This window comes from Stegastes partitus, unplaced genomic scaffold (assembly GCF_000690725.1).
Source record: "Stegastes partitus isolate 25-593 unplaced genomic scaffold, Stegastes_partitus-1.0.2 Scaffold124, whole genome shotgun sequence".
Classification (NCBI taxonomy): Eukaryota; Metazoa; Chordata; class Actinopteri; family Pomacentridae; genus Stegastes; species Stegastes partitus.
This window is the reverse complement of record NW_007577855.1, coordinates 642,941-670,439: the sequence shown is the minus strand read 5'-3', so window position 1 is coordinate 670,439 and position 27,499 is coordinate 642,941. Positions and strand designations below refer to the sequence as shown.

Genomic DNA, 27,499 nt, shown 5'->3' with positions numbered 1-27,499 from the left:
TTGAAATTAGTCTTAACATACCAACAGCCTTGGATTCCGACTCTGACATGACATTTTATGTCACAAATAAGGATAACGGGGCGCCCGGATAGCTTGGCCGGTAGGGCGGGCAACCCATGTCTAGGGGCTTTTATCCCCGATGCAGCGGTTCGATTCCAGCCAGTGGCTCATTCGCTGTGTGTCATTCCCTCACTGTCCTCCCCACGTTTCTCTGTCTATCTTCTCTGTCAACTATCATTAAAGCCCCAAAAATATCTTTAAAAAACAAATAAAGGTAACGGCGTATTATCTGACTGAACAATCCCACAGATTGGCGACGTTCACACTGCAGGACTTAATGCTCAATTCAGATTTTTTTATGAAATCCGATTTTGTTGTGAGTTCGTTCACATTTCCAATTAAATGCGACTTGTATATGATCTGCTGTGTGAACTTCATACGACCCAAAAGTGTCCCGCATGTGCAGAAGAGGACACGACGATGTCACACGCAACGAACGTGCTCAGTGTTTATAATAAACATTGATGGTAACAGTGGAGCATATCTGCCACTCCCCCGCCGCCACTGATGGTGGAAACAGAACTGTGACCACTAACTAAACTGGTGTCAGCAGCAAAGTCCTGCCCATGAGTTCTGGACACTTCCACCCCGTTGGAGCGCTCCCCTGGGGTGGAAGTGTCCCCTGATCGTGCTGAATATTCAGATATTCATCATTAATTGGGCCTGAATACCCGGGGACCAGAAAGTGCTACTGGGACCAGTCCGACTAGTTATTATAACAACTATGAACAATAAATATTTACAAAAAATGAGCCTTCAAGCATCAAGCCCTCCTTGTATCTCGACCTCCGTCTTGACAATCTGACAGCCTTGATATCCGCCATAAAAGAAGGTTGTCAGATTATCAAGTCACGACTGTACCGCTTAGACCAAAGACAAACAATGGAGAATCTGTGTTTACATTGGCTTCACCACATCTCCTGTAGAACAAACTATCAGAGACGCTGAAATCGACACCAACTCTTGATTCTTTTACATTAAAGCTTGCTGGTCATTGCATTTTATTAAAGACTCCCTCTAGTGAAAATAAAGTGGGTTTTCTTGGTTCCACATTGTCCATAATCACCGTCGGGCTGAACACGGTGAAGCTGCTGTGTACCGAGGTTCATCTCAAACACAGATTCAGAGTACGTAAGGAACCAAATCCATCAGCTGGCAGGCTTTTAGATGTGTATATATATATTTTTTTAGAATCGGCTTCCGGTGTCAAACATCTATGGCTGAATTACTCTGATATTACAACTTGCTCCTGTGTGGTGCAGAGTAGCTTCAGTGTTTGAGTTGTGGACGGCTGCACATTCTGGAGGTTTATCTAAGCCCCTTTAAGGCATTAAGGGATTATTCTTATTAAATTACTTTAAATACATAACCTTTCACTCATTTTCTGCAGAGGATTGCGGGCTGGTTTTTTTGCCCTCCGTTTCTTTAATGCCTTTTTATTTATGGCTTATATAAAACACTTTGAGTAGCCTCGTGGAAAGATAATGAATAAACCTTCCTCTACTTGGCAAATTTAGAATAAAGAGCCCGATGCAAACAGAAATTTATGATGTCGAATTTCAAAATAATCCAAACATGATTTAGATAAACTCTATTTCTTAGTGGATAAGTTTTGATCTCTCCATGAATGTGATCATAGTATATTCATTGATGGTGCATAAGAAACGTACCAAAGGAGGTAAATTATTTATCAGACACCTAATAGACTACTTAGCATTCCTGTCACCATCAGTATCTTTACATTACTGGCTGCAGAAGAAGAGACTGAATCATCTGCATTTAGGGCACATAATGTTGATTATCAAGGTTTTTTTCTTTTTAATCAAGAAGAACTGCACAGCTAATCAACCGAAACAGCATCCAGGATGTAAAATACTACCTCACCACTATCTGAACATTTATGCTTCAGTTCCCCTCAGCAGAGCTTTTCTGATATTTCCATGAATGTCTTCACACCGTCGGAGCCGAAGCTTCAGAATGACAGGCAGATGATGTCTTACTTCTGAGCCGCTCTGTGACTGTCTGGAATTATAATCAGGACTCAAACTGTATTTTCTGCGCTACGCTTGCCGTGCATTCACTCTCAAGATATCAAGTGGCCCCGTGCGCTGATTTGCATGCTCCGCAATCATTGGTTGCCTGGATATTATGCCTCAACAGGCTGCCTTCTGCTGATTGGCTGCAACCGCAAGGGAGAGGGGAGGCATGGAAGCTCTCTCTCACCAAAACAGGCATAAAAGGCAGCGTGTGGGATCACAGACACGGCAGAGCACCCAATGGGCAACTTTGAGCAGCTTTAAAAAGAAAAAAAAAGCCAGTGGCAGCTTTAAAAATTAGCAAGTGAAAAAAAAAAAAGGAAAAGAGGCTCAAGCAGAAGACTCAACCTGCTGATGGAGAGATCTTCAAGGGAGACAGTTTAGAGAGCTAGAAGTCAGAGACAGGTGTAGAGTTGTTGTAGCTGCAGAGAGGAACACTTTTTGGGACAATTTCTTTTATCAGTTTTGGTTAAAAAAGACACAAAATGTCTCTGGAGGTGAAGGAGAAGACCCAGGTGCGTCTAGTGTTTCTCGGGGCAGCAGGCGTGGGCAAGACGGCCCTGATCAGACGCTTCCTCCAGGACACCTTTGAGCCCAAACACCGGCGCACCGTGGAGGAGCTGCACAGCAAGGAGTACGACATCGGCGGGGTCAAGGTCACCGTGGAGATCCTGGACACCAGCGGCAGCTACTCCTTCCCCGCCATGCGCAAGCTCTCCATCCAAAACAGCGACGCCTTCGCGCTGGTGTACGCCGTCGACGACCCCGAGTCGCTGGAGGCGGTCAAGAGCCTCCGAGACGAGATCCTGGAGATCAAGGAGGACAAGTACACGCCGATCGTGGTGGTGGGGAACAAGGTGGACAGGGGGGACGAGCGCCAGGTGTCCAGCGAGGACGTGCTGTCGACCGTGGAGATGGACTGGAACAACAGCTACCTGGAAGCCTCGGCGAAGGAGAACGCCAACGTGGTGGAGGTGTTCAAGGAGCTCCTGCAGCAGGCGAACCTTCCCAGCCGCCTCAGCCCGGCGCTACGCAGACGCAGGGAGACCTTTCCCAAAGACACCAACTTCCGGCCACCCATGAACAAGACCAACAGCTGTATTTTGTCATAATGGGAGACAAGAGGAAGGGAAGTGGTGATTTGTTTGTTTTTAAAAAAAATAAGGGACAAGGTGGATGAGAAGAATAAAGAGGGTGTGAGGTGCAGCTCAGTGCTGCAGGACAAAGAGAGAAGCCTGGACTTCAGCTGCTCCAGAGCTGCCTGATTGTGGTGATTCTGGACCAACAAAAGGCGCCTCACGGCTCACGACCGACAGGAAAAGAAACTCTAGACCGAACCAGACTGCCAGCATTAAACGGAGAGAAAGAAGTTGCATTAATTACTCAGTTGTTTACTTGATGTAATGTTGTTGCTGCTGCTTATTTGGTGACATGCTGCCGGTGTTTAGATCAATGTCTCACTTCTGAATTTAAAAAGGTAAAATGTTCTCTGACATCAAGGCGGCTGCAGAAAGCTTCAGATGTTCGCTGAGGGGGAAGTGCGTGTACATACTGTTTGTTGTCATCTGTGCAAACGTTGTATTTCTCATGTAATTTTTAAATTTGCTAATTCACTTGTAGCACATCATAATGTTTACAAAGTTTTTGGAATTTAATTGCAAATTTGCTACTTGGCATGTCGTTATTTTATGTTTAAAAAAATAAATAAAAAAGCAGTAAAATGCAAACATAAACTGTAAATGCACTTTTCATTTTAAGATTCACAATGATGTTTTTCATTAATTTGATTTTATTTTTTATCATTGCATACTCTTATGAATATTACTTTGTTGTTTACTTGACAAATGTCAGTGGAATGTGGATCTAAATGTGTAATAAAAGGCATAAGCACAAAAAAAACGTGTGAATTTCTTGTGTGAAACTGCTGATGTCAATGTAGATAGATGTAACGGAGGCATTGCAATCACATTAGTGCAGCAAGAAATGATAATATATAGAAATAAATGAGCAAATAGGACTTAGATAAGTTACAGGTAAGCAGTGCAAATAAGGTGTTCTGACTCTTCTTTGTGCACTCACTGGACGCTTTATGTGGTTCACCTGTGAAGGTAAATGCAATATAACTGCCAAAGAAGTAATAATTATTTATCACTGAGCTCATAGTAGGGGGTGGTAGGGTACACAGAGAAGTGCTTCTAATATCTCATGTATGTTGATAGGGAGGAGGACATTCATTTTAAAATGATTTTAGGATTGCTATGACTCAATAAATAATTTTTAAAAGTGCTTGAGAGCTGCTGAATTCTGTCATTGTCATTATAAAGCTTGTTCAAGCACAAATATTTCGAAATCATAACCCAGAAACTACCAATAAGTATATACAATTATGATGGTGAAATCTAAAGTATGTTCGTAATAATACACTGCATGCATAATAAAATATATTTTGGGGTGGGGTCCCAGCATGATCAGCTCGTGCTCCAAATCCATTCAACCAGGCAGTCGTAAAATAACGAAAAAAAATAAAGCCACAAAGTTCCAGATAAACATACTGTGTGTCGTTTCTTATTTATGACAGCATTCATTTTACTCGCTGGTTAATGTGTACAGAGAACTAAAATCTGGTGAATACGAGAATTGGAGCTCAACGTTATTCCAACTGTGTGCACGACGAGGCAATTTAAGATCTCTGTTGCCATCTGCTGGTGAAAAACACACATTACACCCACTAGAACAAAACTAAGTGTGGCGTCCACTGTGGCACCTCCCACCAGGCTCCCACCTATGACCTTGAAATTAAATATTAAGAAGAGAGTTCCAGTGGGTTTAATTTAGGTTCTCGTGTGAACATTTAAGAAAACCATTCTGAGTATATGTGGTTGGACATCAACATCATTGCACCGGGCTTCATTAAATCTGATCTCTGGTCGGACGTTTAAGGATTGATGTTAATACACATCATCGCGTGAGTCTTACTGGATGTGTGCTGAAATGGTTCACGAGGCCGATTATCTATCACGGCTCTGGACTACAACACACTTCAATGTCAAGTAAACAGCTGAAACAGTCTGGGAAAACATTTAAACACTCATTTAGCATCTCTTGAATTGGTTTAAAACGAATGACACTACTAACCGGCTGCAGGCCTGAGAGGGAGTTAAACAAACGAAGCTGCCCTGAAGCATTCAAACAGTTCAGCAATGCTCCCGTTTCACCGGTTAACAAAACCCATTATGCAGTTCCTGAAATATCTGTGCACGGTTCCCCTAAATGCAACCTGAGAGAGCAAACGGTTGTAGTGCTCAGGTCCAGGCAGCCCTCCACCTCCTCCCCCACCCCCATCCAACTCCATCAGATTAGACTGAACAAAGTTTCCTGTTTTAATTTGAGGAAGTGGCCGGGTAAACGTTTGCGGGCAGTTCCTCTTTCAGTCCACATTTAAACATTCTTCCGCACTCTGCTCTTGCTCATTTGCGAAGGAAGGGAGGCCTCGCAGCTTCACGCTCACGCAGGTGTGTGGACTTGTCATCTTCTTACACCGAGTTCTGTTTTCATTTTGGTCTCAGATAAATAATTTAAATTTTAATATAACACAGAAAACCTTGACTTTAGGAAAAACTTTTCAAAGCGTTTATCAGACTTTAGCTGCAGGGAACGTGGTCATTCATATAGTTCTGACTCGTGTTTCTCTCATGTCTCCGCCTCTGGACTTGGTCAAAGCTCCTCAGCTGGTTAAAACAACTCTGAGGCGTTTAGAACAAGTTCAGGGTCCTGGACAGAAACAGCAAGATGGTTAAAGAGAGGATAATGAAATATCTGCATGTGAGGTATGATGCAAAGTCGTATTTAGGTCTGTAAGGATCACGACTGTGCAGGTTTGATGGCTTATTGCTGCCTCTGCAGCAGAAGGGGAAAAATGTAGAATTTGTCACATGTCTATATTTACTCTGGCTGAGCAGTTGTAGGTCATGTGTCAGTGTGTAAAATACAGTCTTCTATTGAAGTCATTAAAAAAATGATTCAACAGATTTAGAACAAAGTGGATGAACATTTGAAATTTATCACCCAAAATGTATTTTTAACATAGCACTACTGAAATGTGTATTACATTTAAAACTGTACCCATCATCTACATTGTTTTAGGCGGCATATAAAGGTTTGATTTAACTAAATATTTCATACATAGTGCAGACATTTCTTTTTCAATCCCAGCGGCTGCTCTGCTCAGAATCCTTTCCCTAATCTGTGCTTCATTTCCTGATAAGTGCCGTCCTGTATTATGTCCAGCAACCGTAATGTATTTATATATTTTAATGAATGCAACGCAGAGCTCTTCTGAATAAGCGCCAATAGCTTTATGGGAACTGTCTCCTAACTGCAGATGGACACTACATTCAGACATTTCTCATGTTTCAGAAAGCAAGCAGCCTGCGCTGTGACTGAAACTGCTACTGAAAGTAGAAGTTCAGGTGTGAAGCCACTGTACTGACTTTTTCTGGTAGTTCCACAAAACTGTTCACACTTCCATTGCAAAATGAGTACTTGGTGATGACAGCTGTGGTGCTGTGCTGCTTTCATCTAGTTTACTTTGGGTACTGATTTTAAATCTCTGCGGTAAAAAGAAAATGACAGATGTATACTCAAGAAGAACAGCTTTATTAGTCAAATTCTGCAGCGTGCTGCAAAGATGCATATGATACATGACTGGTGCCATTTATGTTGTCAGGCAGGAGCAAGCATATATTAGTGAAGTGAAACCTGTGTGTGTGTGTGTGAGTACAGCCTCTGTACGACAGATAAGAGAAAAAAAAAGTTGCTTCATGTGTAATCCAGCCACTAACAGGTTTATCAACAAGACAAAAACCAGCTGCAGTAATCTGGATACTTGGTCCTCGGTGTATGTGCTTGGTAACGTTTTGCTTTTTTGTAAGCTGGAATATAAATGTAAGTGTGTGTTGCCTCAGTCATCCACAGCGATGTTGCGGAACAGATAAGCCATGGACTCTCCGTTGTGGATGCGCCGGATCGCCTCGGCCAGGATCATGCTCACGTCCACAGTTTTGATTTTTGGACACTGCAGCTTCTGCACCTCGTGAGGAACGGTGTTGGTCACCACCACCTGGAGGGAGAACACAACAGCCTTGGTTTCAGCCTTTTGTCATGCAGATGGAGGCATGACCGAGTCTGGGCCTCACGGGCAGCACGACAACTTCTCATCTATATTCATTTTGTAAAACTGGCAAATAAAACCCAACCATGGTCACATTCTGAGCTCGATGTCCTGCAGTTTATAAATCTGTTACTCAAAACATGAGTATTTAATTAATAAACCTCGGTTTGGTGGTGTCTGGGAAAAGACATCAGGTAGATTTAAATACAAGCAAACTGCTTTAACATATGAAAATGTAAAAACTATTTTTTGACACTGTATCTGATAAATGCAAAGTGCCTTCATCACAAGATTCCTGATAAATGAACAAAAGAAATCTGTGCATACTGCAAACATATCGTCACATTTTATGTTCAAATCCTGTAAGCAGGTTATTGATGTTACTGAAATGCTGACGTTCTTTTATTATATTGATTAATGGAACAAATTCTGGAATCGACACTCGATAAAAAAAGAAAAATCAATCCTCCTTGATACATTATTCAAAGCAATAGATAAGCATGAATAATGTGCTTAAGAAGTGCAACAAATGAAGCAGTAACACAAACAGAGTTACAGCTATCAAAAACAATGACATTATAGTTTTTGAGAAGGAAGAAAAACGGCCTATCAGATATGTGACAGGATGAGATTTCTGTTCTTCTTCCACAGCTGGGACATCTTTCACATATCCTTTCCCTGCAGCACTGACTGTTAACTTCACTAAGACGAACGATTTGTACAACCGCACACGGTTTTACCTCATCGATAGCAGACTCCTCTATTAGCCTCGGTGCCTCTGCAGACAGCAAGCCATGCGTGGCCATGATGTAGATCTTGTAGGCTCCCCTCTCTTTCAGGATTTCCGCCGCTGCAACATAGTCCTCCACATCGTCTATGATGTCATCCTGGGAGAGCGAGCGCAAGGTCAAGGAGTGCGCAGGGGGAAAAGGGTAATACGTGTGTTTGCATCGCTGTAGAATCTTTGCAACAAAAACATAAAAGCTTAAATCCGCTGCAGCTTATCTGGAAGTCTGATGACTGACATGAATCTGTCTCAGCACAAAAAGCACCACAAATACTGAGCCTCGCTGTCATTTCCTGAGATTTCTGCTGTACGTGAAGCATCAGCGATAAACACGGAACATCACATCAGTTTGCATATAAAGGCAGCACACCACTTCAACATGTAAAACACAAACATCATCCTATGTTTCAGTATGAAGAATACATCTCTAAATGGAGAAATTCATAACATCTGGAGTTCTTACGACGATGATGGCGATTCTGCCTCCGACGTCTCCAACAACAGTGATGGGTGGCTTCTCCTTCGCCATCATCACTGAAACACAGAGACAAAGGAACTTAACTTTCAGGGAAAGAACTCAAGTCCATCCTGCAACCCCCCAAATCAGGAGCAGCTTATTGGAATGAGGTAAAGTCGAGGGAGATTTGGTAAGAGAGGATTTGGTTAAAACCTGCAAACGACATGCAAGGTAGCTCTAACCCAACAAGCTTCCATCTACCACAGCAATCCAATCACTGCAAGACAATGACGGCTACTGAGATGTTGGCAAAATATACAAAGTTAGCAGCGGGACAGATTTGTGGCTTTTGCAGAATCCAAACCGAGAGAGAGAGTTACATAGTGCAATTAAATCGAACTGCTTGGGTGGTAGATAGAGAAGTGGGTGTGGAACTGAGCCTCTCTGGAGAATCACAGACCAGGACCAATCATTATTTGTAATCTAATCAAACACTTTTACTGACAGTTAGCAAACAGTAACTGCATTAAAAAAACTTGGAGCTTATCTGCAGCTACCAAAACTGAAGTCTCCAAACCCTACCAGCCATATGTCATGTGTTTAAAGTACACAAACGGATTTCAAGTAATGATCGATCCATGTCTTGAACCCACCACATCCGACCTGCAAGTCCCCCCCCCACACAGAAGGCCTGACCACGGCAAGAGTCCTCCTACAAGGCCCCCTGTGCAAAAGTTCTGTTCTTCAATTTAACGAATGATTGCAAATTTCTGAGATTTCAGGAAACTAGCATCTAAATACCATCATTACATGTGCAAATATAAGAAATCAAGCACATTCTGATAGCACCAAAAACAGAAACGTCAAGCAAAACGATGCAAGGATGGAACCATGAACAGAAAAGAACAGAATTATCAGGTCGGGACATTGCTTGGCATGATTTTGTTCATGTTAAGCAATCAATGATGTACCACTTTTAACAATTTCTAGCGCATACTCAGCACTGTGCTGGATTCATTTCATTCCCCTCAATATGAATATTGAGCAGCCTGAGGATCTGACATAACGTTCATATCACGTTTTCTTGCTCCAGAAGTCATTCTTGATTCCACAAAACACAAAAAAATCATTTCAGTTCAGAGGATGTGAGACTGAAGGCTTCCAACAATTATCGTGAACACGCAAAGACTTTCATGATCCAGCTGTGCCTCAATGTTGAACATCAGGATAGTGTGTCGCCCTGATCTCAAAGCAGACATTATGTGTCTCCCAAATTCTTTTATACTCTCAGCAGTAAGATGGGATCAGTGTGTGAGAGCTCATCAATATTCAAGGCAGTGATGATGCAACTTCTGGAAGAATAAAACAGACATGGATAGTGTACTGAAGCACCCTATTACAGTGTTTAGTTTCCACCTAGTGTGGGGGAAATAACTCTCCTTTCGTGGAACTAATGGGTTTCATAAACCGCACTTTAAAATGCAATGATGATGTACTTTATCCATTTTCAGTACAATAAGTGGGAATAAAAGGTAGCCACTTAATCTTAAGAAAGCAATCTGTCTGCGGCAGCTACAAATGAGTCATTTGGTGGTTCTCAGATTCAACAAAAGTTACCAAGACTTCTTTGTTTTCTTGTTTTGAGACGCGACTACCACCTCTTGTCGGATCCTTTCCTGTCCAGATGTCAAGTGGAAGCCCTCAGTAACTCACTGTCATTCCATGCAGGGAGGCATAAACAATCAACAGTACGAATGGATTCGAGCATTGTGATCATACTTGGGAGCTCTATCCCAGGGAATGGGACATGTCTGCTGCTTGCTGTGGGAAAAAGATAGGATGGTACAAAACATGTTAGATTATATTCACACATACAAAAAAATCCACAAACAAAACATTACAGGGTGTTTTAATGTCCAAACATATTTTACCACTGATTTCCTCCGGTTTCTAAATCTGCTGCTAAGAGTTAAAAAGCCTTTCTGAAACCATGATTTGACACTTCTCACAATCAATGCACGTACAGAGGCAGAGAGGGATGACGGGAATGAGAGTGATTCAGCACCTGCTGGAGAGGGAAAAGATATAGCTGACATAAAACATTTCCAAGTCAGGGCAGAGTACGAGGGAGACGGTATATTCAGCTGTAAGGAAAGCAGATGGAACAGGATGAGATCAGGCAGGAAATAAATCTGAGCGAGGAAGAAGAAGAAGCGAGCACTGTCAGTTACTGCCTGCAGTATTTCACAGGTGGTTACAGCAGCACCTGAGGCAGGACTGACCTGAAACATGTGGAGAACACTGTGTGTGTGTGTGTTACTGTGGCGTCAGCATGATGATTACTCTGGCATTCACATTCATCAATATGTTTCTAAACTTAGGCACATTATACAGGAGTGTTTAGTTTATAGATGTCTACACAGCTTCTCCTTTTAAACTCTTTGCATCCACATCTATGGATCTAAATGTGTCCAAAAAAAGCACAGGAAGCTATTGTCTACACTCTCATGACCTATAGGGCCTGTACCGTCCACAAAAACTGAGACAGAGACTAGAGAGGGAGGCCACCAAGACTACTATGAAGGAGTTACTGGCTTCATCAGCTGAGATGGGAGAGACCGTTGCCTGTTCAGACAGGACACTTTGTCAGATTTTAACCATTTATTTGAGATCACATACATTTAATTTGGCGATGACTCTGCTTGTTATGCTCTGGAATGATCTGACACAGATAATCCCTGAGATCACAAACCCCCGAAGAGCCATGAATTTACAATTTTTCAAATACGGTATGAACACAAGAACAGGAGACCAACTAAATAGGCTTCACTACAGAATCTAGATGACATAGTTCAAGGTACAATAATGAACCATCTGCATATGGGAAACACTGGGGCTATATGAGATTGAACTGTTTTTAAAAGGTGGTGGTTGAGGAGGAGATTTGACGATCTGCAGAGGCCGGAGTAGCAGCGATGTGGTGAGCGTGAAGCGGGCAGAATGAATGAACGCTGCCTCAGTTATAAAGCACGCTAAGTGGGTGGGCTGGACTTCAGCGATGACGATTGGACAGGAGGGGCCATGTGACACCCTGACTCCGTGCCTGTCTGAACTAACGCGAAGCTCTATTTCTTCAAAGAGCCTTAACGGGAGAGTGGCAAAGAGAAAGCCACTGTTGGGTAAAAGCTCAAATTAAATCTTGACTAGAGTTTGTCAGAACACATCTATAAGACTCTGGAAGAAGGTTCTTTGATCTGCTGGTAACACTTCGGCCATCAGACTCAATGCTACCAAACACTGCACATCATCACACACACACACACAGTGAAGCACGGCGGCGGCAGCATCATGATGTAGGGATGCTTCTCAAGAGAAAGAAAGCCCTTGAAAGCTTATAGAGGAAGAGGGTGAAATGAATGCAGCAAAGCAGAGGGAAATCCTGGACCTGTCTACAAGAGAACCGCGGCTTGGAAAAAGATTTGTCTTCCTGCAAGAAAGTGACCGAAAGCACACAGCCAAAGCCACACAGAAATAGTGAACAAGGCGACTGTTCTGGAGTGGTTGAGCCCATAATGAATGTGGTAAAGAGCATTTAAGCACACTGCCACCTTACACTATTTCATAATACAGTAACACACTCTTAATCTTCACATAAACCTTATTTCAGTTGTTTCCTGTCTGTGTTTGTGACCTATGAATTGATGCTGTCGCCTATCTCGGCCAGGACAGCGTCGTAAATACATTCATAATCTCAAAAAGTGTGTATTTATGACTGACTACACAATCTTTTAGACCCGACAGTCATCAATAAATTTGTGGTAAAAGTACACAATGAGCTGTGGGAAAGTCCCTGTAAAGCCACTGGAGCTCTCTTGGCTGTCATGCACATTAATTATGTGAAATATGAGGAAGTCAGACACCCAAGGCACATTCCTGGTGTGTTGGTGTGGTACTTGACCAAGAGGAGCAGCTTGGTGAGGATGTACAAGTTAATGAAGAGTCAACATGAGCTGAGTTATGTGAAAATCTCAATTTCTTCATTGATTAGATAATTGGACAATGATCTGCTAGCGTGACCAGTAAACAGACACTTCTTTGAAAGGTCACTTTAAAATGCAGCTATAATCAAATGACACAGACGACAAGAGGAAGACGAGAACAGGCTGCTGGCACGCCAGTTGGAGCTGCAGCCAGGCACTCCAACGTCCACAACTCAACTATTGCCCTCTAACAAATGGATTTCTGCTCTTTAACACTGCTCTCAAACTGACCACTATCACTTTCGATATAGAGATACAGTGTCTGGAAACAACGCAAACCTACTCCTTAAAGTCCAAAGAATGGATTCCTATTTTTGTTCAATAAGCTTTGTTTAAACACAACACAGAATGAGTGACAAAACCATTATTTTCAGTCATGCTACAACAAATATCTGCAAGAGACTGTCTCAGGCTACAGAAAAGCGGGGACACAGAAGTTCGTGAATATGCATGTAGCCGTGTTGTCGTCTTACATGGCAGCTCCAGGCCAGTGTGTCCTGTGGTGGTGCGGGACAACGGGGGGGAATGTCGACCGTCGGCCATGTCCGACTCGGAATGGTTGGCCTCCCCGTGCATCACTGCCAGGCCGAGCCGCAGCCTCTCAGCGTAGGACTGAGCTCTGAGACAGACGAACACACACAGACACACAGGAGTCAAAGGAACTGACAAACACAACACATACGAACGAGTACGTGGGCAAAAGAGAGCAGAAAGAAGTTTGCACAGGACAGTGAAAAATACCTACAAAGACAAAGCAGTGTAATGAGAACACAAGAGCAGAGTAAGGTGCAAAAGAAACTGTTCAGAGTGTCAGAAAGAGACTGATTTTACTAACAATTTCTGTTTCTTTTTCTTAAAATAAAGTTCTGTGATAGAAGTTCTTAAAATCACAACGACAGCTCGTCATTCACTGAAAAATCCAGTCTATAAAAGATTTAAATTGTTCTCAAATTGCCTTCCTAAATACAATATGTGTGCTAAAATTACAGAAAATCCATATTCAGTGTACAGTATGTGCCAGAGCACGTTTCCTCCCGACACTTGTCTAAGTCGGTTCAGGTGAGCACAGAGAAATCTTTTAACAGTAGAATTTGAAAGCAGCCTTCTAGCATCAAATCCAGCAGAAACCCAGGAAAGGTCAAACATCAGAGAGAAGCGGCGTTGAACAAAACACATTTCTGAGCTGAACTTGTAGAACATCAGCATTTTTAAATTCTAATTACACCAGCCTGCGACTCACCTCTTGGCAGCTGAAGGAGACTTTGCAACGATTATAGCGTTCCTGTAATCCGGGATCTGAGTAAAGAGAAATATTGTCTTCAGCAATAGAATATTTACAAGTTGAAATAATGCTGACGTGCAGTGGAACACCGTCCTTTTTGTGGCACTGTGTGTGTGTGTTTGACAAAGAGGCACAATATTGCCGAGTGTAGAGTAGAACGAAGCCTAACCTCCTCTTGGATGTACTGGATGAGGAAGGGGGAAGCTCTCAGGTTATCAACAGGGAAGCTGAAGAAGCCTTGGATTTCTTTCTGGTGAAGGTCCATCGTGATGATGTGAGTTAGTCCTGCAACAACACAAACGTGACAAATGTGAGCTGGTATGGCTCCAGGACTAATTTCTGCAGCATATGAAGCACAAAGTCACAGAGCGTCTTGCATATAATGGTGGAAAAATAAAGGAAGGGCATCGAAAATTATACTTAACAAACTATATGAACAGATTATTGAATCCAGTGCAGAGTTTGGGAATTTCTTAAATAATATGCAAAATGTGGGGCGCCGCTATAGCTCACCTGGTTGAGCTGGCGTCCCCCATGCAGGGCTACAGTCCCCATGTGGAGGTCATGAGTTCAATTCCCGCTCATGACCCTTTCCCACATGTCCTCCCCCCATTCTTCTCCCCTACTTTCCTGTCTCTCTCTAACTAAAACTATCCAATAAAGGCACAAAGGCCAAAAAAATAACTTTAAAAAATAATATGCAAAATGCATCAAGCATTCAGAATAAAGGCAGAAAATCATGCAAAACAATAGGTGTATGAAATGAGGTGCACAGTTCAATACATTTGCAAGCCCGTATCTAATGCAACAATTATGCAACAGGGCTTGTACGCTGCCTAATCTGTACACAACTATAAGAGGCTGACTCACTCTGTTCTGTACAGTTACGGCTTGAGACGAACCTGAACAAAGACTGAAGCACGCTTAGCTTGAACTCCACAAAGCAATTCCACCAATCTCCTTGTCAAGAAGGAGCATGAAGCTTAAGACTGAGTAAATATAGTGCAACACAATGGAAAACTGGCTACTGGAGTAGACAACCCTGCAAATCCTACAGGACCACCAGCTGTTGTCTGTTGTTGTACTCAAAAAAAACATAGGTGGCAACCAGCAGCAGTTAACTTATAAGAAGAACTGGTGGAGTTAGGTTGTGAATTTTGTAAAACGCAGGCAACACCAGATTAGATAAAGCTTCTAACTACAACACAAGGGACATCATTGGTTGTTGATGTCAGTCACAAATATCTTTTTCTTTTTTTAAAACATCTTTGCAAGACTGATTGGCAGAAACTGTCAGATTGGATTCCTACACTATATAATGTTCTCAGCCAGCTGTCAGTGACAAACGAACCCAGACACACACTTGGTCTGATCAATGTCACATCTACAACTCAACAGTTGTCCTCTGCATCCCCGTCTTAACATCACTTAGATTAATCTGTACTCCTGACTTCATTCTGTGCTTCTATTTAGCGGTTGGTGGATGCAAAAGGAAATGAAAACGCAGCAAATACCAGCTTTAGCCAACATGGATGCCAGCAGCTTGCAGACAATGGATCCTCTCTTCCTCATCTTGCACTGCTTGCTGTAAGGAAAGTAGGGAATGACGCCGATGATGTTGTTGGCGCAGGACGTCTTCAGGGCATAAGCCATAACCAGCAGCTCCATGATGGCCGTGTTGACGTCCCTGAGCAGGAATACATCAAGACAAGGAGACAAAATTAGACGTCACAATCTCCAAAAGGAAAAGTGCACGGCTCGTTAGACAAGTTAGACAAAAATACTTGATGGTAATGAGGTGAAGGGGCATTTTGAGTCAGCAAACATCAGCCCACTGTCATTAGACTCCACCTGAACGGGCCTTTTTTTTTTCCCCTGAACCCTGAGGCACACATAACCTCAAACGTCTACTGACATAAATATCATCGGCAAGTTTCCAAGAAAGAAAAGTGTTCCCACAAGACACCTTGAGTCTCCACGGACTACAAATAAACACTATGTGCTGAGAAGAGGTGACATGATAGCTATTATTTGACGACTAGTCCAGTTTCCCTACTTTAAGGATACAAACAGGCCACAAATCCCACACATGCAGGAGAACAGCCTGTTGGATCAGCGCACACTCAATACAGGAAGTTGAAAAATGTGATGTCCCCTTCCTGTGACCCCTGCTTGTTTTTCAGAGTCGGTCTTGTCATCATAGCGAATGACTGATGATAAGCAAGGGCAGATCAGTTTTGTGCGGATCGTTACGAGGCTATCGAAAGCAAAAGAAAAGCTTTTCCGAGGCACATAAATAAACAGGTTCCGACTTAATACCATGAAAATGACAAATGCGATACACTTCCGTAGCTGCTGGGATTATAATGGCAAATAAATAACTTTTTATTCAGCTTTTAAATCACGCGGCTGAGCTCGTAAGTAGACGTTCGAAAGCTGTTCATACTGCCATGTCACATAAAGAACTGATTTCCAAACAAATTAGGAAAAACACCATTTCATCCTTTTATAAAGTTGTCACCAAGATGATGTGTATTTAGATATCCAATCAAAACAGATTATCATTACTAAAGTCCAGCATTCACTCTCATTTGAGCGTCTTTGGCCTCCATCAAACTGCTGGAGAAGCATCATATGAATGGTGTTGCTAACTAGTTTCCCGTCAGGCAGGAACACGGTGCTCCAGTCAGAGCTTTCAGTTTTGCCGTCGGCTGCAACCATCCTGATAAGAATGACATCCATGAGCAGTAAAATTAAAATAATGAGGCAAGCAATTCTCCTTGGGTTCACTTCAGGAGGACATTCTTGGTTAATTTAAAGAACAGGGCCGTTAAGGTGAAGATAACAATCTTTCTGCTTCACCTGGGAATGGTCTGAATGATGAAGATGTCTTGTCCACGGACAGATTCCTTTACGTCCACTCTGGTCTCTGAGGGGTAAAAAAAACTCAATTTAAGTGAGATGCTGATAAAAACAGTTGTCATTCAATATGAAAAGACATATTTTTTTAGCCTCACCTGAATTTGATTCCTGATAAACCACTGACTTGCCCAACTCCACACCCAAACGTCTAGAAAATAAATAAAAAAAACAGACCACAGAGTGTTAAAAACATAAAACACCCATCTTTCTGTGTGCTACTAAACTATTGTGAACTATCGGTTTCATTATGACCGCCGACTGCTTCACTGCTGATAAGTTTTGTTGGAAAGTCTGGGGTCTATAACAAACAGTGAACCTAATTTATTAGCTCTTGAGTGTCGTAAAAAAATAAAATAAAACATGGCAGCCACAAAAGAAACCTACAAGTCGAAGGTTTTGTTAAATTCAGTGGTGCAGTTGTGACAAAACTCACTCCTGACAGCTTCAAAAGGAGAAAAAAACTTTCAGAAAAAAGAGACAAACGCAGACAAAGCAGATATCAACATCAATGTTTGGTGTGTACAAGTCTTGTTGCATAAAACTGTGAACAAGCCCAGACATCACAAATACAGCTTGTGCAGTAAATTACGCCGGTAATAATAAAACCCAACAGCTACATAACAGTGCCAGTTACACAGAATGAACTTGAATGCTCTTTAAAGCACACGACGTTTGGATGAGTAAGGACTTGGCTCGGGTTCAGCGGGCGCCCTGCCAGTACAGTCAGCAGGGAACCCACAAGGCGAGAGAGGCTCCTCTGCCTCACCCTGTTTACATCCCCAAATCCAAAACTTGTTCCAACGTTTGAGATAGCGGGATCATCTTTTATGGCCACGGCACACTAAAGCAGGCCAACAACGAGAAAGATCAAACATACGGTACATGCGCTTTAATCATTTTATTCTATTTGTCGAACCAGGGTTGCAAATGCCGCCCAGTTTGCAGCCTTCTGAACAGTTTCCTATTGGTGAAGAATTCTGTGGTTGTAAAAAAATAAGGATGACTTTAGTCCCAAGGGTGTTCGCATACAAGCCAGTCATCACATGCACGTCTGAGTAAATATCCAGCACTGTATTCATTAACGTCGCCTGTGTGCTCTTGTTGTTATTTAACCTTTGCTCCACTCTTCTCGGCACCAAAAGGGCAACATAATCTCCCCAATAATGTTCTCTCGTGTTGCCAAACAATAAAAACATAGAAAGCTAAGCTCTTTTTTTTGCCCCGCAACGTCTCCTTGGCTCTCTGACAAGTGTGCAGGGCCAGGGAGGAAAACATGGCGGCTCCCTGATTCCAATAAGAGAAGATATTTGTGTGTTTTTTTAATCTACTGAACCACTACTCATTTAAACGCCCCATAAATCATGACCTATTAAACAATGTGTGGCTGCTGCAGTAAAAAAAACACAGCATACAGTGTTTGCTTACTCCCTAGATAGAAATGCATCTGCAGAGTACACTCCTTTCAACGCCGTGATTATCACTGACAGCTCACCAACACCAGACCCAGATTAGTCATAACTTAATAAAAACACAGCTTTCATATTAGCTGGACTGTCTTTTCAACCTGTTGCGACACTTAAAAAGCAAAAATAGAACGATTATTAAGGAGGGAAGGGTTACAGAGAATGACAATAGAATAAGTTTCGCAGCCAAGGTAAAATCTTTGAATTAAGGATTAACATACAAATAATACATTGATATCAAATGCTTCAGTTTCAAATAACAATGTCTGCAACTAATATTAATGTCATACAAGGTTTAATGTCATATTTTTAGATTTAAATAAGTGATATTTACCCAAGAACAGCATTCAGGACCGCATGGGTGGCATTTAACATTTTGGAAGATGCAAGAAAAGCAATATGAGTAGGCAACGTGTGCTAAAAAAAAACTATAAGGAATTGATGCTAACCCTTGTTTGCAAAGATATAAGCTGTTGTGAGTGATCAACCAAAACTAGGACAACAACATACACACATACATATGTTTTGCACAACACCAGAGGTTTCCTTTTCCTTCAGTGTAAACACTTGACAGCCTTCTCTAGTGTTAATATTTACTGTTTGAAAGATCTTCCTGTAAAGTTGTGGAGCAACACAGTGGACAAACACATGCATCTTCTGCAACTTTAGGGAGGTTTGTGGTGATGTAGAAGTAGTTCTGCATCTCATTGTGTTGTGTCATCATCACACATCCTGCACACTTTACTGTAGGCTTCCTACAGTGTGTGTTTGTGTCTCATTTAAATTAAACAACACACCTGCTGCTGTGACTCATGGGTGTACAAACAGTTGTAGACACACACAGGAACATTGCATCACTATTATTACATCAAAAAATAACACATGCATGAGTGGATTTATGCATTATGTGTATATCAAATAAATAAAACAAACACTTACTCTGTTATCTTCTTGGCTAGCTCGGTGCAGGCGGTGGTGGAGTTGGCAGAAAACACCCGGTAGCCACTTCTTGAAATATTCATTTTGGTGTAACCGTACGACAGTTTGGGAGTTTGAGAGTGAGACACCAGAGACCTGTGACCCCCAAAACGCCTAATAGGCATGTTGCTTCACAAGCAATGTTATTGGTAAGGTGTCCCCCAAAAGAAAAGTGGAAGAAAAAACAAAAAACCGTCGTTGTTATTCCCTAAACAGCACCTTGGCTAAAAAAAAATCAAGCACTCTGTTGGTTTCCACTTCCAGCGCACATCTTTAACTAATAACAAGACAAAGAATTACACAACGCCACACTGTTATGAAGCTAAAACAACACCAGAGCACATGGTCCGCCTGTAGGCAGCACCACACTGCTCGGCGCTAGCTAGTTGTCGACCGGGACCACCGAAAACAAGGGACTAGCACCAAACCCGGAGCAGATGGAAAGCTGAGCTCCGTGTTTCCATGCGGTCACTGAGTCGTTGACGCATCCAGGACACACGCAAGCGGGTTTAAATACCACGAAGGGAGCTGAAATGTTTTTTTTTTTGTTCCTTTGTTAAAATACTAAAAAAAACAAACACAAACACACAATACTGGACGCAGAGACAAACACCAAAACACCGCTGCAACAATTCAAACGTGGTTACTGTAAAGTTTGTAGCTATGCTTGTCGCAGCGGAGCTAAAAAAAAAAAAAAAAACGACACGGCCACGCGTTCATTGGACGGACGCGCGGAGAGAGTGACGTTCAAGACAGCCAATCGGAGAGCGGAGCAAAACAACAGGGGGCGTGTCTGATGCAGCTTCGACCAATCACAATGCCGGATTTGTATGACCTACAATTAAAGCGCAACAACCTAAAACGTGGTGGGGCCGCTTTGCTTCAGTATGGTGGCTTGTTTGTTTTTTTGCCATAAATCCTATCAGGGGCAATTAATATGTGTATTGTTGATAAATGTGTTATTTATTGTTATTGTTTAAAGCTATAACTTCTGAGTATTAGTTATTAAATACCAAATCATTTATGCTGAGCTTGAGACTTTTATTTTTTACTATGTTAAGTACTAAATTGCATTCATGACAGTTTTTAATGATTAATAAGAAAAAAGTTATATTTATTATATGAATTCTCAGTTTCATCTAAAAGTACTGTCCCTAGTTGCGATGAATCTGACCACACTAGAAACACTGTGCATGTCACCATCAGTGGCACCTCGCAGCAAGAAGGTCGCCGGTTCGCATCCCGGTGAGGACACCCAGGATCTTTCTGCGCGGAGTTTGCATGTTCTCCCCGTGCAGCATGGGTTCTCTTCGGGTTCTCCGGCTTCCTCCCACAAGGTCCAAAAACATGTTGAGGTTAACTGGTGATTCTAAATTGTCCGTAGGTGTGAATGTGAGTGTGCTTGGTTGTCTGTCTCTTAGTGTAGCCCTGTGATAGACTGGTGACCTGTCCAGGTGAACCTGCCTTCACCCTGAGTCAGCTGGGATAGACTCCAGCACCCCATGACCCTAGTGAGGAGTGAGCGGTGTTCAGATAATGTATGGATATTATAGTATAGTACCAACAGTATCAAATCAGTAGTTCTTATTAAAGATTTGGAGCAGAAAACTATCCTAATTTGTGTGATTGTAAAAGGAGTTTGGTTCTCTGACTGGATGTTGCCTCATCAACTAGGACATTATACAACGTGGTACTTTCTACTACTGGTCTTTTAGTAAAGAGGAGTCTTTACACAGCTTCACAGTAATATTTTACATGTTAATTTAAATATCATGAGGTTTAATAGTGACTTTTTAGAATATGCACATCTGCACTTATAGTCATTTTTAAAATAAATTAGTCACCTTTTCATACAGCTCTGTCCTACACCACTTCAAGCTAAATGTTGACGATGATGGCGATCATAATGAATGCACACAAACTTTGCTTACTATGTGTTTTATTGGCAGAACAAAAATCAAAACAGTTTGTAGGTTAACAAACACTCTTTACGAGCTTTCATTTTATACAGTGTAGGCCATGTTGTGGGGACTTACTGTAATCACAATTTAATTTGAAGCATTCTTTAAGAATAATGTACATAAGGTATGTCATGTAATAAGAGCCAGAACATTTAATCACCTATGACCAATAAAAAAAATAAACAACCTATAAATCAGCTGAATGTATAAAATCAAGTGCTTCTGTCATGTTCTCCACATCTATGCAACATTCTGTGACCGTGAACTGTACCTTGGTTGAGCAACGTAAACTGTAGATGTTTGGCTAATCACTTACAGCGAAAGAAATCTAGCACATAGATAATGTGATATTATCACTCGTCATTATGACTTTATCACATCATAGTTTATTGTCAGAAAATTGTCAACAGTCTTTGTAATCTTTACAGAATATGGAGTTCATGGCTTGTTAGTGAGGATTTCTGCAGTAAAAAAGTGCTTACCAGTCAAAATATAGCAACCGACTCAGTAAAATATAGGTTAATTTCTATTTAATTAAAATGTCTTCAAATAGAAAGTGGCTGAATACGACGTGTAAAGTGGTAATATGGCATATGCTACACAGTTTGCAAAAGCTTGAGCTGCACTATGACTTCATTGCTTAAATATATTCCTTTCTTGTTCTTCAGTTTTTTAATTTTTTTATCAATCTGACACTACAGGGAATCGTGTTCTTTATGCTGTAATCGGGACTCATGCTGCTGTTAGTGTCACACAACACGAGGAAAGGCATTTATCGACTTTGTGCAACATGCCGTCTTGGCACACCGTGATCCCGTCTGACAGTTTTGGCTCAGTGGGTCACCACACCTAAGAGGCTGCACCGCACCCACTTCTACATTCCATTTCTTAAAAGACACTCAAGTAATTGCAGTGCTTTAGGATCTTTATGCAGACCGTGTCATGAGGAATAAAACACAGGGAGGGTCTATTAACACGTATGTGAACTGGGTCTGAGCAGTAAGTTTTGGCAAATCTCGATGCTGTCATCGGTTCTGTCAGGTCTACAGTCGCTTCAAAAGGTATTCAAACCCCCTAAGTTGTTCTGCACTTTATTGTGCTGCAGAGTTGACTTTAAATCAATAACTTTGGAAGTTTTTCTCTTTTATACTCAGTATTGGAAAATGCCAAAGTAAAAGTTTTGCAAATTTATTAAAAATCACAAACAGAAACCTCTTATTGGGCAGCAACCACAATGTCAGGTCTTCTTGAGGAGGTTTCTACAGACGTAGCTCACCTAGAATTGGGCAGTTTATTCCATTCTTTCTAGCACATCCTCCAAAGCATAATCAGATTGAATGGGAAGCATTTGTAAACAACAACCTTCAGGCCTCTATTGATATTCTGTAGGCCTTCAGTCTGGGCTTTGGTTGGGCCAATCAAGAACAGTCAGAGAGTGGTCCATAAGTCACGTCAGCGTTACCTTAACTGTCTCCTTTGAGTCACTGTCATGCTGAAAGGTGAATTATAACCCCACTCTTAGGTCACTACATTCTGGCTCAGGTTTCTTCAAAATCTCTTCTGATTGAATTCATTCTCCCTTCAGTTCTGACAAACCTCCCTGTCCCTGAGAAGCAACCCCATTGTATGATGCTGCCACCTCTGTGCTTCACCGTAGGCATGGGATCGGCCAAGTGTTTGCCAGATATACTGCCGTGCTTGGAGTCCTGCCCAAAGAGTTTAATTTTGGCTTCATTAAATTAGAGAATCTTTTTTTCTTGAGCTCTGAAAGTCGTGTAAAAGCCATTTGACAAACTCCAGACAGGCTGCCATTTGTCTTTTACTCAGAGTGGGAGTCTATTCGAGTCTATTCTTGGTCACGTCCTTGGCTACAAAAAAAAGAGTCTGAAAACTTTTGCAAATGAGAGATTTCCATTTCTAATGTTTTGTAAATTAGCAAGAATTTCCAAATTGTTAATATGGAATATTGGGTGTAAATTAATTGGAAACAAATGCCAATTTTTAATCAGTCTATATTTTTTAATTAAATCTAAAGCATCACAAAATGTTTTTTTTTTTTAAGTGAAGGGGTGTGAATACTTTTTTAAGCAAATGTATGTACTTGTGTGGGTTAACGCTCACAAAAATTGCTTATTTGTATTATGTATTATTTATAAAATAGATAAAGGCAATTGGTCATTCTGCATTTAGGCCATCCATATTAAATATCAACTCACTGTTCCTCTCTTTGATCTCCTCACTTCCAGTTTTGCTGTTTTCCTTCCTCTTTTTTTTAGCGGTCAGCTATGCCCTTCCCAACCCACACATACACTTTGTGAAAGATGGCATTAAAATCCAGGTGATCCAGTTTGTCTTTGTCAGCCTTTCAGCACCTTTTCTTTTAATAGATCCAAGATGACCTGCCTCTCTTGACTCTCGAGCTCAAATCTTCGCTCCCTCTCCTTCCTCTCAGCTCCCAGACGTTCTCTCTCCAGAGCGATCTTGCCTAAGAATAAAAACTGAGAGTCAATGTCAGCACACTGGAAGCATGAATGAACACGGAACAACAGTTTGCATCCAGTTTTGTCCTTCTTACCTGGACTTAGCCTGTTGCCTATAACTCAGACTTTTTAAATAAATATGATTATGAGGCTAACTATAACTCAAACACTCTTCCAGCAAATTCCTGTTCTGGAAATTGAGAATGACCACCATCAACAACAAATCCTACATTACAAACCCGTGTTTTTACACAGAGCTGGATTTAGAATCACACAGAAATCGTACTTCTCTGAATCTCTAGTTCCTCTCGGCGCAGGGCGAGCTCCTCCTCTCGAAGCCGTTGCTCTGCCTCTGAGCGTTTCTCCAGAAAGCTGAGAATCTCGGAGTAGGTCTGGCAGCAACACTGGCAGGGCCGCTTGGCTGTGGGAGCTGCTGAAAGCTCTGCCGTTTCTTCGCGGTCGTCTTCTTGTTCTGTAATTATGAGACAGTTTTACCGACTCCTGGAGGGTACAATCAGGTACAAAGTCAAAGGAGTTGGCAGTGAATAATCGCTGAAGGGCTCCGAAGGGTAAATATTCAGAATACTTCCATAGGGGTGTGAACTTGAAACTGAGGGCACTCGGGCCTTGAGGGGGCTGCTGTCAATCCAGCCCGATGACAGCCTCGATCATAAACTAACTGTTTCGCACTTAAACGTGTAGTACCCTTTCATTCCACTTTTTTTGTGGTAATGATGGTGGTGATCATATTTATATGATAATATTTCAGTGACTTTGAATAGTCTGTAGTTCCACATGGGCTGGCTTGAGTAATTCAGAAACTACTGCCACTGGGATTTTCACGCAGAAGCATCCCTACAGAGAATAAAGAGAATAAAACATCTAGTGAAGGGCAGCTCTCTGTCTGACAATGTCTTATTGATGGCGGAGAAGAATAGCCAGAGTGGTTCAAGCTGATAGAAAGGCAGCTGTAGCTCAAATAACCACTTGTTACAACCAACAGCCAGTGTGTGTTCAGACACAACACATTGCATCTTGACTGGATATCACTCCTGTCAGCTAGGAACTGAAAACTTACTTGAAGGTTCCTAATTTCTGCAACATTCAAATAGTAGATGTGACGTAAACAACTTGACCGCATGAATCCATTCTGCTTTGTATCAACAAGTCAGGTTGGTGGTCGTGCTGCAATGGTGTCTGTCAGGGATATTTTCTTGGCATACTTTGGGCCCCTTAGTACCATCCATCCATTATCTATACACCGCTTAATCCTCACTGGGGTCATGGGGGGCTGGAGTCTATCCCAGCTGACTCAGAGTGAAGACAGGGGACACCCTGGACAGGTCACCAGTCTATCACAGGGCTACACTTAGAGACAGACAACCAAGCACACTCACATTCACACCTACGGACAATTTAGAATCACCAATTAACCTCAACATATTTTTGGACTGTGTGGGAGGAAGCCGGAGAACCTGGAGAGAACCCACGCTGCATGAGGAGAACATGCAAATTCCACGCAGAAAGATTCCGGTGCCCCCACCGGGAAGCGAACCGGCAACCTTCTTGCTGCGAGGCCCCCTTAGAACCTACTATATTAATTAAAACTTCATTCTATTGTTGCTGATCATGTCCTCTCCTTTGTGACCACAGTGTACTCATCTTTTAATACTATTTTAAGTGGGGTCATGTTAAAAGATCTTAATCCAGTCGTGCATCTTTGGGATGTGGTGGAACAAGAGATGTGCACAGTGAAGGTGCTGCCTGCAAATGCTGTCATTGCCGTTATCAACTAAAATCTCTGAGGTTTGTTTCCTTCACCTTGTTGAATCTATGTCATTAAGAATTAAAGCAGCTGTGAAGACACAAGAGGCTTCAACCAGGTACTAGCAAGATGTGGAAATCCCCCACTTTAGGTGAAGTTATCACATAAAGATTACTAGATGTGAGGTTGCCATCAGCTTCTTATAAGTATTTAGTTATAGTTGATGAAATGTCTGTAATCTGTCTGTCAGCAGGCGGTAATGACTGAGGACAAATGACCTCAGAGGCAATAATGAATACATTTCCTTTTAACTGCGCTGTGGGTATCAGATGACAGAGTCCTGCCCTGTCCAGTGTTGTGAATCTACTTTACCTGCAGCGGACGTGTGTGTGATCGTGATGTTGGGTTTGTCCGGTTCGGGAAGAGTTAGTTCTTCTATGGCTCGATTTCTCCGCTCATCATCCTGGAAAAGACAGAGACAAGATCACGTCTACAACGAGAACAAAGGAAACGAGGATTAAGAGCAGAAATGGACATTATTTTAGCTTTAGGAGCAGCAAGACAAGTTAATCCAGTAATAATGAGTGGACAGTGACAGCAAGAGGAGCTGTTGCAGATTTTTCAGGGTTTTCCCCAATACAAACACTAAACAAGGTGCATTAATGAATGTCTAGAGGGTTGATAAGTGTGTCCAAAAAATACCAACACGTCAAACAACAACAGAATCTCCTTCATACTTTTAGCCAATGATGGGACTAAGGATAATATTGCACCTCCCTAAAAATAAAACAACGCTGTGCCCTTTTATATACAGTAACTGTGTCTATATTCCACATTTTAAGAATGTTCTGCCTTCACGTCACCTGATACCGTAACGGTTAAGACTATTTACTGCAACCAGAAGCGCGACCTTGATCGCGCCGTGTGCAGTATTTGTATTTGCAGAAGTGACGAGATGTCCTTATTAACCCAAATGTGTCCCAGAGAGCTCCGCTAATCCTCAACAAGCTTGTCGTCTTAACAGCCACTGTGGCAATTACTGGAAATATGTCACACAAGCAGGCGCTTGACTGCTCGCATGTACTGTAAGCGTGGGTATTGGTTTACTTGTGACTGAGGGCCACCAAGAGGAGGAACGGGGAAATACCCAAGTTGATATAAAGACAAAAACATCTGCTGTGTCCAAAGTCCAATTAGTCTCAGATCCAATACGTAGATTAAAGTTAGACAACAGTGAGTGAAATGCTTTAACTCGTGTGGTTGTTCTGCCCCTCAACTAAAGGAAAGTAAAACACTTTCTATTCATTTCTTGTGGTGTCGGATAAACATGAAACTCCTCTCTGCTGTGATGACACCACTGACCTGGTACTTGGTGCTCTCCCCGCTGACCAGGAGCCCTTTCTCAGCCTCCAGCTCCAAAACCTCATGGAGCAGATCCTCCTTCTGAGCGTACAACCTCTCTGTTCCAAACCTGAGCGAACCAAAAAGCACACACATCGCCGAGTCAGCACACATCCAGTTCAAGGCCTACGATTTCCACATGAAACAGCGCCGCTTGCTTTTCTTTTTTTTTTTGCTATTTTTCTTTGATTCTTGCACCAACCTGCGCAGACTGGGGAAGTCTTGTTTCTTGTAGTAGTCTAGCAGCAGCATGGTCCTCTCTCTGCACCTCCTGGCATCCACCTCAAAGTTTTCCTCTTGGAGGGCCGCGGTGATAATCTCGCCCACGCGGGCCCAGATTCGTCCTGACAACATCAGCGAGTTCATCTTAAGATAGTTTGCTCCGATTGTCTTATGCTGGAGGCTACTAGGCAACAAATAACTGACAGTCTCCATTCATCACGCCGAAAACTACAAATCTCTGCAGCTCAAGTGTCCTCTTATGAAAATAAAAAAAAGACAAACCTGGTTCTTTGGACGCAAAGGGGTTCTGGGCGATGACCTCCCGCAGAAGGATGATGTCATGCCGCGCTGAAAAACGCACCTGGCGCTTTCGTGGCGTCGTAGAAGGGCAGGCGAGGGAGAAACCTGAAACAGAAAACACGAGAGTAAACCGGTATTATTTTGAAACACTGGATTGAGAAACTGCTTTTTAAAG

General features: G+C 42.1%; 3 protein-coding genes and 1 long non-coding RNA gene across 5 annotated transcripts in view; 2 read left to right on the top strand and 2 right to left on the bottom strand.

Annotated features, from left to right (window-relative positions):
- Positions 1-2,489: 2,489 nt before the first annotated feature.
- Positions 2,490-3,976, top strand: rasd4 (rasd family member 4). Its single transcript, XM_008278493.1, has one exon. The coding sequence runs from the start codon at positions 2,582-2,584 to the stop codon at positions 3,206-3,208; it is 627 nt and encodes a 208-aa protein (XP_008276715.1). The 5' UTR covers positions 2,490-2,581; the 3' UTR covers positions 3,209-3,976.
- A 1,545-nt stretch (positions 3,977-5,521) lies between these two features.
- On the top strand, positions 5,522-7,367 carry LOC103354900 (uncharacterized). The gene is made up of 2 exons (XR_520065.1): positions 5,522-5,608; positions 7,061-7,367. It is a non-coding gene; the product is annotated as an uncharacterized LOC103354900 (long non-coding RNA).
- LOC103354901 (phosphoribosyl pyrophosphate synthase-associated protein 1-like) lies at positions 6,732-19,889 on the bottom strand. Of its 2 annotated transcripts, XM_008278494.1 has the most exons (11): positions 19,157-19,889; positions 16,850-16,902; positions 16,695-16,761; positions 15,347-15,519; positions 14,002-14,117; positions 13,791-13,846; positions 13,024-13,169; positions 10,290-10,331; positions 8,517-8,587; positions 8,007-8,153; positions 6,732-7,215 (listed from the first exon to the last, which is right to left on the bottom strand). In XM_008278494.1, exons 1-11 carry the CDS (start codon positions 19,318-19,320, stop codon positions 7,057-7,059), a joined length of 1,194 nt encoding a protein of 397 aa, XP_008276716.1. In that variant the 5' UTR covers positions 19,321-19,889; the 3' UTR covers positions 6,732-7,056. The 2 variants fall into 2 exon arrangements, with proteins under 2 accessions (XP_008276716.1, XP_008276718.1); XM_008278496.1 differs by lacking the exon at positions 10,290-10,331.
- Positions 19,890-21,117: 1,228 nt separating this feature from the next.
- The window catches only part of LOC103354904 (trichohyalin), an 11,901-nt gene continuing 5,519 nt past the window's right edge, over positions 21,118-27,499 (bottom strand). The window contains exons 2-7 of the mRNA XM_008278499.1: positions 27,307-27,429; positions 27,005-27,146; positions 26,764-26,872; positions 25,774-25,864; positions 23,923-24,108; positions 21,118-23,641 (exon numbers count right to left, since the gene is read on the bottom strand). Coding sequence (XP_008276721.1) covers positions 23,514-23,641; positions 23,923-24,108; positions 25,774-25,864; positions 26,764-26,872; positions 27,005-27,146; positions 27,307-27,429 — 779 coding nt within the window. The 3' untranslated portion in view covers positions 21,118-23,513. The remainder of the gene's footprint in view (positions 23,642-23,922; positions 24,109-25,773; positions 25,865-26,763; positions 26,873-27,004; positions 27,147-27,306; positions 27,430-27,499) is intronic.

Coding starts and splice junctions, on each gene's coding strand:
- rasd4 (XM_008278493.1), top strand. CDS start 2,582: ATGTCTCTGGAGGTGAAGGAGAAGACCCAGGTGCGTCTAGTGTTTCTC.
- LOC103354901 (XM_008278494.1), bottom strand. CDS start 19,320: ATGCCTATTAGGCGTTTTGGGGGTCACAGGTCTCTGGTGTCTCACTCT. Junction 16,762..16,849: donor TTATCAGGAATCAAATTCAG/GTGAGGCTAAAA, acceptor TTTACCCCTCAG/AGACCAGAGTGGACGTAAAG. Junction 13,847..14,001: donor TCCAGTACATCCAAGAGGAG/GTTAGGCTTCGT, acceptor CTCTTTACTCAG/ATCCCGGATTACAGGAACGC.